The 12,332-nt window shown below is 37.7% G+C and overlaps 1 protein-coding gene across 3 annotated transcripts in view; it reads right to left on the reverse strand.

Moving 5' to 3' along the window:
• LOC110568266 (nephrocystin-1-like) overlaps positions 1 to 12,332 on the reverse strand; it is a 79,980-nt gene that overhangs the window by 27,705 nt on the left and 39,943 nt on the right. For 2 of the 3 annotated variants that reach the window (XM_064371689.1, XM_064371687.1), the window contains 3 exons: positions 11,807 to 11,894; positions 11,246 to 11,340; positions 9,760 to 9,888 (listed from right to left, as the gene is read on the reverse strand). In XM_064371689.1, the coding sequence (XP_064227759.1) occupies positions 9,760 to 9,888; positions 11,246 to 11,340; positions 11,807 to 11,894 (312 nt within the window). The remainder of the gene's footprint in view (positions 1 to 9,759; positions 9,889 to 11,245; positions 11,341 to 11,806; positions 11,895 to 12,332) is intronic. The other variant, XM_064371688.1, reaches the window with a different exon arrangement.

The raw sequence follows: 12,332 nt of genomic DNA on the forward strand, positions 1-12,332 counted from the left end.
CAAGAGGGGCTGGATGCAGTGGCTCATGCCTGTAGTCTAACTAATCAGGAGGCTAAGGCAGGGGGATTGCTTGAACTCAGGAGTTTGAGACCAGCTTGGGCAGCATAGTGAAACCTTATCTCCATTTTTTATTTTTAAAGAATGCACAAGAACTTCTCAACCAATTTATGCTTCAACTCAGCCATTTTGCTCCAGACATAAAGTGATGAAGCAGTGATAGTTAAAAAGACAGAGCAGTACCCAAAAGTAAGATGAATATGTCAATGGAGCACAAATAGAAGACAGAAGAGTAAGGTGAGACTAAAACCAGAGGTTTCCTGGGCTCTGAGTCCAGAAGGAACATGTGGTGTCAAGGGCTGGATTTGTATGTTACAGAGGCTGAAGGTACTCATCCCATGATAGAGAAATAGATTGCCTTACCGCTGGAAGCCAGTAAGGTTTAAACAACAACAACAACAACAACAACAACAAAAGGTTGCCCTTCCTTCTCATAAAAAGTAGTGAGCCTAAGCAAGTAGGAAGACAAAGACATAGCCATGACACCAGGATCAGAACCATGTCAACAAGTCGGCCTTTTAATCAGTGACATATCTGACATCATTTTAGATCAAGAACTCTAAACTCTACTGCAAGATCTGGTTCTGAACTGGGGTTGAGAGAGGAAGGTGGAGTATTGGTAATAACAACCACAATACTACTAGATAGAGGGAAAAGACAATGGAAGAAATAATTGGAGTGGCAAAGGTATTTGAGAAAATAATGGCTGAAAAAAAAAATCCCCAAATTTGGCAAAAGACACAAACCTACAGATTGAAGAAGCTGAGCAAACCCCAAGGAGAGTAAACCAGAAAAATTTATGCCATATACACCATAAACTTCTGAAAACCGAACACAATGAAAATACCTTGAAAACAGTAAGAGAAAAACAACATTTAGGTTAACCAACAGGAAAAAAAAATTTGAATGATGGTGAATTTCTCATTAGACGCCATGGAGGACAGAAGGAAATGACACAATATTTTTCAAGTGTCAAACAAAAATAACTGTCAATTCAGAATTCTCTATTTACTGAAAATATCCTTTTGGAATGAAGAGGAAACAGGGACAATCTCAGAAAAAGTCTAAGAGAATCTGTCACCAGCAAACCAACTGTAAAAGAATGTTTAAAGGAGATTCTCTAAACAGGACACGATAAAAGAAGAGTCTTAGAGAATTAGGAAGAAAGAATGAACAATGGAAATAGTAAAAATATAAGTAAATACTATATATTTTCTTTCAGGTTTTCCAAATTATATTTGATGTTGTGTGATAAGATTCTCAAAGTATGTAGAAAAAATATTTAAGACCACTATATTATAAACTAGGAAAGGTAAAGAACTAAAGGAAGGTAAGGTTTTATAAATTACTCCAACTGGAATGTTAATACTAGTAGACTGTGGTAAGTTATGCATGTATAAAATTAATACCTAGAACAACCACTAAGGAACCTAGCCAAAAAGATACGCTCATCAACACTGCAAATAATTCAGAATGGAGTTCTAAAAAAAATGTTCAAATGGACCAGGCATGGTGGCTCATGACTGTAATTCCAGCACTTCGGGAGGCCGAGGTAGGTGGATCACCTGAGGTCAGTAGTTCAAGACCAACCTGGCCTACATGGTGAAACCCCGTCTCTACTAAAAATGCAAAAAATTACCTGGACATGGTGGCATGCACCTGTAATCCCAGCTACTTGAGAGAGTGAGGCAGGAGAATTGCTTGGACGCAGGAGGTGGAGGTTGCAGTGAGCTGAGATTGTGCCACTGCACTCCAGCCTGGGTGACAAGAGCAAAATTTGTCTCAAAAAAAAAAAAATGTTCAAGTGACACACAGGAAATGATATGGTTTGCTGTGTCCCCACCCAAATCTCATCTTGAATTGTAACTTCCACAATTCTCACATATCATGAGAGGAACCCAGTGGAAGGTGACTGAATTACATGGGGGGTCTTTCCTACACTGCTCTCATGATAGTCGATGAGTCTCATGAGATCTGATGGTTTTAAAAATGGGAGTTTTCAGGGGCCAGGCGCGGTGGCTCATGCCTGTAATCCCAGCACTTTGGGAGGCCGAGGCAGGTGGATCACGAGGTCAAGAGATCGAGACCATACTGGTCAACATGGTGAAACCCCATCTCTACTAAAAAGACAAAAAATTAGCTGGGCATGGTGGCACGTGCCTGTAGTCCCAGCTACTCGGGAGGCTGAGGCAGGAGAATTGCCTGAACCCAGGAGGCGGAGGTTGCGATGAGCCAAGATCGCGCCATTGCACTCCAGCCTGGGTAACAAGCGAAACTCCGTCTCAAAAAAAAAAAAAAATGGGAGTTTTCCCTGCACAAGCTCTCTTCTTTTGTCTGCCAACATTTGAGACATGTCTTTAACTTTCTGCCATGATTGTGAGGCCTCCATAGCCATGTGGAACTGTTAAGTCCAATAAACCTCTTTCTTCTGTAAATTGCCCAGTCTCAGGTATGTCTTTATAAGCAGTGTGCGAAAGAACTAATACAGTAAATTGGTATCAGGACTAAGGTGTTGCTGAAAAGATATGCAAAAATGTGGAAGGAACTTTGGAACTAAGTAATAGAAAGAGGGTGAAACAGTTTTGAGAGCTTAGAAGAAGACAGGAAAATGTGGGAAAGTTTGGAACCTCCGAGAGACTTGTTGAATGGCTTTTTGACAAAAATGCTGATAGTGATATGAACAATAAGGTCCTGGCTGAGGTAGTCTCAGAAGAAGATGAGGAACATGTTGGAAACTGGAGCAGAGGTGACTCTTGTTATGTTTTAGCAAAGAGACTGATGGCATTTTACCCCTGCCGTAGAGATTTGTGGAACTTAGAACTTGAGAGAGATGATTTAGGGTATCTGGTGGAAGAAATTTCTAAGCAGCAGAGCATTCAAGAGGTGACTTGGGTGCTATTAAAAGCATTTCAGTTTTATAAGAGAAACAGAGCATAAAGGTTTGGAAACTTTGCAGCCTGACAATGCAATAGAAAAGAAAATCACATTTTCTGAGGAGAAATTGAGGCTAGCTGCAGAAATTTGCATAGGTAATGAGGAGCCAAATGTTAATCCCCAAGACAATGGGAAAAATATCTCTAGAGGATGTCAGAGGTCTTCACGGCAGCACCTTCCATCACGAACCTGGAGACCTAGTTGGAAAAAGTGGTTTTGTGGGCCAGGCCCAGGGTTCCCATGCTGTGTGCAGTCTAGGTACAGCTCAGACCCTGGCTTCAGACCGTACAAGCCCCAGGCCTTTGGCAGCTTCCACACGGTTTTGAGCCTGCGGGTGCACAAAAGTCAAGAACTGAGGTTTGGGAACCTCTGCCTAGACTTCAGAGGATGTATGAAATGTCTGAATGTCCAGGCATAAGTTTGCTGCAGGGGTGGGGCTTTCAAGGAGAACCTCTGCTAGGGCAGTACCAAAGGGAAATGTGGGGTTGGAGCCCTCACACAGAGTCCCTACTGGGGCACTGCCTAGTGGAGCTGTGAGAAGAGGTCCACTGTCCTCCAGACCCCAGAAGAGTAGCTCCACCAACAGCTTGCACTGTGCTCCTGGAAAAGCTGCAGACAATGCCAGCCTGTGAAAGCAGCCAGGAGGGGGGCTATACCCTGCAAAGCCATAGGGGCTGAGCTGCCCAAGACCATGAGAACCCAACTCTTATATCAGTATGACCTGGATGTGAGATGGAATCAAAGGAGATCATTTTGGAGCTTTAAGATAGAACTACAAACCACTGCTCAAGGAAGTAAGAAAGGACACAAACAGATGGAGAAACATTCCATGCTCATGGTTAGGAAGAATCAATATTGTGAAAATGGCTATACTGCCCAAAGTAATTTATAGATTCAACACTATCCTCATCAAGTTACCTATGACCCTCTTCACAGAACTGGAAAAAAACACCTTAAACTTCATATGGAACCAAAAGAGAGCCTGCATAGCTAAGACGATCCTAAGCAAAAAGAACAAACCTGGAGGCATCATGCTACCTGACTACAAACTATACTACAAGGCTACAGTAATCAAAACAGAATGGTACTGGTACCAAAACAGAGAATAAAACCAATGGAACAGAACAGAGGCCTCAGAGGCAACACCACACATCTACAAACATCTGATCTTTCACAAACCTGACAAAAACAAGCAATTGGGAAAGGATTCCCTGTTTAATAAATGATGTTGGGAAAACTGGCTAGCCATGTGCAGAAAGCGGAAGCTGGACCCCTTCCTGACACCTTACACTAAAATTAACTCCAGATAGATTAAAGACTTAAACATAAGACCTAACACCATAAAAAACCCCAGAAGAAAACCTAGGCTATACCATTCAGGACATAGGCATAGGCAAGGACTTCATGACTAAAACGCCAAAAGCATTGGCAACAAAAGCCAAAATAGACAAATGGGATCTAATTGAACTCCAGAGCTTCTGCACAGCAAAACAAACAATCATTAGAGTGAACCGGCAACCAACGGAATGGGAAAAAATTTTTGCAATCTACTCATCTGACAAAGGGCTAATATCCAGAATCTACAAAGAACTAAAACAGATTTACAAGAAAAAAAAAAACCCATTCAAAAGTGGGCGAGGATATGAACAGACACTTTTCAAAAGAAGACATATATGAGACCAACAAACATGAAAAAATGCTCATCATCACTGGTCATTAGAGAAATGCAAATCATAACCACATTGAGATACCATCTTATGCCAGTTAGAATGGTGATCATTAAAAAATCTGGAGACAACAGATGCTAGAGAGGATGTAGAGAAATAGGAACACTTTTACACTGTTGGTGGGAGTGTAAATTAGTTCAACCATTGTGGAAGACAGTATGGCGACCCCTCAAGGACCTAGAAATACAAATTCCATTTCACCCAGCAATCTCATTACTGGGTATATATCCAAAGGATTATAAATCATTCTATTATAAAGACAAATGCACACATATGTTCATTGCAGCACTGTTTACAATAGCAAAGACCTGGAATCAACCCAAATGCCCATCAACGATAGACTGGATAAGGAAAATGTGGCACATATACACCATGGAATACTATGCAGCCATAAAAAAGGATGAGTTTGGGTCCTTGGTAGGGACATGGATGAATCTGGAAACCATCATTATCATCAAACTGACACAAGATCAGAAAATCAAACACTGCAAGTTCTCACTCATAGGCGGATGTTGAACAATGAAAACACATGGACACAGGGAGGGGAGTGTCACACACTGGGGTCTGTTGTGGGGGAATACAGGAGAGACAGTGAAGGCTAGGGAGGTTAGGGAGGGATAACATGGGGAGAAATGCCAGATGTAGATGACAGGGAGATGGAGGCAGCAAACTACATTGTCATGTATGTACCGATGCAACAATCCTGCATGTTCTACACATGTACTCCAGAACATAAAGTGCAATTATATATATATATATATATATATAAAAGATTTAACTTTTCGGCTGGATTTCCGACTTGCATAAGGCCTTCAGTCCCTTTGTTTTGGCCAGTTTCTCCCATTTGGAATGGCTACATTTACCCAATGCCTATACTCTTATTTATCTAGGAAATAATTTGCTTTTGATTTTACAGGCTCATAGGTGGAAAGGACTTGCTCTGTCTTAGATGAGATGTTGGGACTGTCGACTTTGAGTTAATGCTGAAATGAGTTAAGACTTTGGGGGACTGCTGGGAAGGCATGATTGGTTTTGAAATGTGAAGACATGAGATTTGGGAGGAACCAGGGGTGGAATGATATGGTTTGGCTGTGTTCCCTCCCAAATCTCATGCTGAATTGTAGCTCCCATAATTCTTACATGTCATGGGAAGAACCCAGTGGGAGGTGACTGAATTAGGGGGAAGGTCTTTCCTGCACTGTTCTCATGATAATGAATGAGTCTCATGAGATTCGATCATTTTAAAAATGGGAGTTTTCCCTGCAAAAGCTCTCTTCTCTTGCCTGCCACCACGTGACAAGTGCCTTTCACCTTCCACCATGATTGTGAAACCTCCCCAGCCACGTGGAGCTGTAAGTACAATAAACCGTTCTTTTGTAAATTGCCCTGTCTCAGGTATGTCTTTATCAGCAGTGTGAGAACAAACTAATACAGGAAGACAGTAAAAAGAAAAGAGAGAAACAAAAAAAGAAAAAACAAACAGAAAAAGATAAAGCAGTGGACCAAAGGCTTGAGGCTCCTCTCCAGTGTCTGCCCACTTCTGAATGCTCTGCAGTGCCTTCAGGTAGTTGCTTTTTATTTTGCCCAGAGTTTACACTTGCTATCTTTGGGTGGGTTGGTCCAAGGGGAGCTGACTCAGCCATTACTGGAAGTGGTGTCTCATTAGTCAGTTTTAGCAACAATGCTTTTTATTCATAACTAGGTTCAAATTTATTAAAGAACTCCTACATAAACAGCATGATTATCTGCACAGCTATTAAATATGTTCCATAACTCTCAATTTGGAAATCTGACATAAATTTGTTTCATAAAGTAAATTTCATGATTTTGATATATTATTCAAAATAAAATTCCATCGTTTATGTTCTTATATATGAGAATAAGGAAAAAGTTATCAAACCAGATGTACGAAAAAGAAAGCAATTCAGCTCTTCTTGGTCACTGAGGACCCCTACTGACTCATTTGTGGCAATGATTTTGTGCAGTATGTATTACAGAAGTGAGAGAGGATCACTATCATAAGTTCATTTATTTACCCCAAGTTCAGATGAAATAAAGGCACTTTCTTCATGCTGGGTGTTAGTAGTATACTCAGCATGAGCAAAATCAAGCCCACATCAACTCTTCCAAACCTGGTCCTCTTCCAGTGTTCCCCATCTCATCAAATGTTGCCACCATCCATTCAGATGTGGAAGTCAGAGTGTTGGTGTCATGCCTATACCCCACTTCCCTTCCCCCTTCCATATCCAATCCATCACCAAATTTTGTTAATTTTTACTCCCAAATAACTTTATCCACATCTTTCATTTCCATCTCCACTTCTCTAAGTTATCATCACCACCTCTCATCCACTCTTCAAAAGTACTTACTATGCTCTTTCTATGTATAATATCATGTTCTTTCTATGCATAACATCATTCTGATAACTTCTCTTACATTAACTTATTTAATCTCACATCAGCTGTTATCAGCTCAAGCAGCATTGCCTTCTCAGGAAGGAGCTTTGACTATTGATTTGAGAACTCTTTTTTTAACGTAAGCATCTAGTGCTATAAATGACCATCTAAGCAATGCTTTAGCTAACATCCCACAAATCATGATATGCTGTATTTTCATTTTTTGTTCAGTTCAAAATATTTTCTAATTTCCCTTGAAATTTCCTTTTAAGCCTTTGACTATTTAGAAGTTTTTAAATTTCCAAGTATTTAAGTATTTTTCCATTTATTTTTCTGTTACTGATTTCTAATTTAATTTCATGCAATCAAGGATCATATATTGTATGATTCCAATTCTTTTAAATTTGACTAGGCTTGTTTTCTGATCCAGGACCATCTCTCTAGGTGAATATTCCATATGTATTTAAGAGAATGTGTATTTTACTATTTTGAGGTAAAGTATTATGTGAATATCAATCTAATCTAGTTTGTTGATATGTTAGTTCTCTTACATCCTTACTAATTTTGTCTGCTTGTCCTATATTACTGAGAGAAAGGTATTACACTCTCCAACTATAATGGAGGCCCCAACTATACCTGTGGCTTTGCTGGTTTCTCTTTTCAGTTCTAACCATTTTTTATTTCACGTATGTAAAATTTTTGAAGTACATACCCACTTAGGATTATTATGTCTTCCTGGTGAACCATCGCTTTTATCACTATGTAGTGCCTGAAGTCTACTTTGTCTGATATTAGTATCTTTTGAATGGTGTATCTTTTCCCATCCTTTTCTCTTAAGTTACCTATAGCATTATATTTAAGGTGGGTTTCTTATATATAATATATAGGTGGATCTCTTTCACTGTGGTTTTCATTTGCATTTCCCTGATGACTTCTTACATGTTGAGTATCTTTTCTGACTTCTAGTGGCTTTTCATATTTCTTTTTTGAAGGAGCTGTTCAAGTTTTTTGTCCCCTTAAAAACTGAGTTATCTTTTTATTTCTTAGATATCTTTGACTTGTTCTTGGTCTTAGGAAAAAAGTGTTCAACATTTCACAGTTAACTATGATAATTCTACTTTTAGATTTTCCTTGCTGCATTTTACCAATCTGAGGAATCTCCCTTCTATTCCTAGTTTGTAGAGAATTTTTAAAAACTCATAAATGGGTGTTGAAATTTGTCAGATGCTTTTTCCGTATCTCTTAAGATGATCATATGATTTTTCTTTTCACAAATTATAATGATTGATTTTCAAAGGTTAAATGTAGTTACCCAGGTATGTAAATTTGAATTCCTGAAATAAACTCCAGTTGGTCATGATATAATGTCCTTTTTATATACTGCTAGATTCAATTTAATAATATTTTGTTAAGAATTTACTTTCTACATTTATGAAGGATACTATCTGGTAATTTTCCTTTCTTGTAATATCTTGTCATATTTTGGGGTCATGTTTTTCTGGTCTTACAAAATGAGTTGGGAAACATTTCTCCTTCATCTATTCCTTGGGAGAATTTGTGTAAGATTGATATTATTTATTCTTTAAATGTTTGAAAAAATTCACAAGTGAAGCCAGCTAGACCTAAAGTTTGTGGGAAGATTTTTGTGAGTAGATTGTTTTAAATTACAGTTTTAATTCCTTAACAGAGGTTATTCACATTTTATATTTCTTCTTATGCTAGTTCCAGTCAATTATGGTTCTCTAGGAATTTATTTTGTCAATGTTGTCAAATTTACTGATAAAGTTGTTTATATCTCCATATTGGACTCTTAATGTCTGCAGGATCTGTGATAATGTCTCTATTTCCATGACAGATGTTAATAGTTTGTTTTCTTTTGCTTTTTTTTTGGGGGGGGGGTCTTGCTCTGTCACCCAGGCTAGAGTGCACTGGTGCCATCTTGGCTCACTACAACCTCCACCTCCCAGATTCAAGCAATTCTCCTGCCTCACTCTCCTGAGTAGCTGGGATCACAGGCATCCACCACCACACACCCTAATTTTTGTATTTTTAGTAGAGATGGGGTTTCACCATATTGTCCAGGTTGGTCTCAAACTCCTGACCTCAGGTGATCTGCCCACCTCAGTCTCCCAAAGTGCTGGAATTACAGGTGTGAGCCACCGTGCCCAGCCTTCTTTTACTTTTTTTAAACATGTCTTGATCAGTCTCACTGTGTGTCCTTCAGTTTTATTAATGACTTCAAAGAATCAACTTTTGTCTTTTTTTTATTTTCTCTTTGGTTCATCTGTTTCCTATTTCATTAATTTCTACTCTCATCTGTATTATTTCCTACTTTCTATTTTCTTCAGGTTTAACTCACTCTTCTTTTTCTAGCCTCTTGATTTGCTAGCTTAGATCACTGACTTTAAATCTTTCTTTTATCTTTTTTTCTAATATACACAATTAAAACTATAAATTTCCATCTAAGTACTTTTTAACCTGTATCTCATTAAAAATGAACTTTTTAAAGAGTCATTCAAACTTTTATTTGGTACTGGGTAAGAAATACTCTCTTAGGAACTGGAGAGGAGTTGAATGGAAAATAATCTAAGGAAATGTTTCTCCATAATCCTAGTATGAATTGATTTAATTCTTAGTAAGCTTACCTTATTACCATCAAATAGACAGAGGCGTACATGTCTGCTGAGAACCTGTATGCCCATTCCTGGAAGAGGAATCATTTTACAGCTCCATAATGTCAGAATCAATGAAATACGACTTGGTCTTGACCTAATCTGAAAGAAAAATTAGTTATAAAAAAAGTTTATTTTTCTGATTTATAACACAAATCTGTCTTTTGTAAATTCAGTTTAAGAAAATATATACAGAATTTTTAAAGAAGAAAACAAAATTTACACATATATAAGAAAAATTTCAATACTTTGTTCATTGAATATTAAAACCAGTCATTTTAGGTAAATTTTTGATAGTGCTACATTTGAAATATTGGCATTTTTCTTAAATACTTAAAAACTGTGATGAAAGGAACAATAAATACTAGCAGGTAAAATGTCTATGATCTGACTATAGAATCACTGTATTCTAATCCCCAGGTTCACTCCTACAGAATGTGGTAAGTGCAGAAGGTTAACACAGCATAAAACCAATGCCACCTGGCATTAAGGTATCCTACTATTTTTCATTCCAAGCAATTATCTACATTGTTCTTTAGTTTCTTAATAGGTGTTTTAACAGACAGAATGCACTATTTGATATATTTATTCAGATTTACTTCATAGGTATAGTTCAGATTGTGAGTAAATAAATTGGCATTCTATTTTATTTTTAAAGAACAGTTTCAATTAATTAAACTTTGCATTCTGCTTTATGGTCATAAGCCTTTTCATTTAAATAACTTATATTAGACAAGGATTGGTGGCTCATACTTGTAATCCTAGCACTTTGGGAAGGAAAGGAGGGCAGATTGCTCGAGCTCAGGAGTTTGAGACCAGCCTGGAAACATGGCAAAAAACCCCATCTCTACAAAAAATACAAAAATTACTAGGGCATGGTGGTGTAGACCTGTGGTCCCAGCTACTCAGGAGGCTGTGGTGGGAGGGTCACTTGAGCCTAGGAGTTCAAGGTTACAGTGAGCCAGGATCACACACCTGCACTCCAGCCTGGGTAACAGAGGGAGACCCTGTCTCAAAAATACTACTACTACTGCTACTACTACTATAATGATAATACTGGATAACATCTACTGAGTTCTTTTCATATGCCAGGCATTATTCAAAGCCCATCACACACATAATTTTCAAAATAACTCTATGTTAGAAGCATTATTATTATTCCATTTTTACAGATGAAGAAATTAAAGCAAAGAATAATTAAGATAGAAGAAATCTAGTATTATTTCCTTTTTAACAATGAGAGAAGAGTGTAATGGAGAAAATAAACAAGATATTAAGTCAAAGTAACAAGTCCAAATTCTGTCTTAGTTGTAAAAATATGACTATTTCAAATTTATCATATAGAAACTATTGTTTTTGTTTTTTATAATGCATTAATCAATTAATATGTTGTTTGTCTGCTTGCAACCATGACAACATCTGGAAGATTTATAGTTTTACTGATAGTAACTATACTTACAGTGCCTTCTGTAGCATCCCACATCAGATCTCTGAAGGCCAGTTGAGAAGGCATGAGCTGTGGTTGTAAGAAGTAACTTGCTCGAAATTGATTCCCTGAAAAAATCATGTTTCTTTAATTTTCTTACAAAAAAAAGAACTCAAAATCAAAAATCCATAATACTGTGTTATAGGGTACAGCCACTTCCAAAATACCATGCTGCTTACTAAAAACCTGCTTTCCAAAATAGAAGCACCAATATAGATTTATGCATAAAAACAATAGTACAAAACTTACAGATAAAACACATAAAAGATCATCTTAAAGCACCTTTAAGAAAGACTTTTAGGCCAATAACATGCCCCATAATGAAGACAATTCATTCAAATATTTTTGTAAAATGCAGAAATCTGTAAGCACTTTTTAGAGACTTGAGAAAAAATACATAGCCATTAGTTTTACTTCTTAACACAAAAGCATTTTATACTTCTTCAACAATGTGTTTTGCCTATAATAGAAAAATTAGACATGGACCTTGACTGCTTGGCTCAAAGAGTGCAGTGGCTGATAGGTACACATTACCTTTCTCCAGAAGCTGCGAGAGTGTGGAAGGCCTGAACCCTGCAGGAATAGCTCCCATCGTGGTTAACGCATCAACAGTGTTTATCTGCTGAAGATAGTAACATCAAAATACATTTGTTTTCAGTCATGTTTCTGCACCTCTATAATATTTTCTCTTTATCACTAGAGTAACTATAACCCAAAAAAGGAAAATATAAACGTACAGACTTTAGTGGAAGATTAATATGATTTAGCCCCAAATATTTGAGAGGATGCCATCACTGAATCGGCCTCTCCTAAGGACCTAAGCCCCATACAGTGCCTAGCATGCAGAGCTCTGTGTTCCAGAGCAGCTGCTCCAAGTACACGCTTATCAAAATGTCCCTGCTCCTGTCTGCTGTACAGTGCGCTTCCATTTCACAGATAAGTTAATCTCTACTGGCAAATTATACTCACTAAAGAATTAATGGATTTTTTTGTATATACATACACAAAACTCACACCCTCATACATACAAGCATGTACTTGTAAGTAATAAGTAAAGAAA

The sequence above is a fragment of the Aotus nancymaae genome, unplaced genomic scaffold, assembly GCF_030222135.1.
Source record: "Aotus nancymaae isolate 86718 unplaced genomic scaffold, 86718_ANA_hifiasm-v0.15.2.pri h1tg000155l, whole genome shotgun sequence".
NCBI classification, from domain to species: Eukaryota; Metazoa; Chordata; class Mammalia; order Primates; family Aotidae; genus Aotus; species Aotus nancymaae.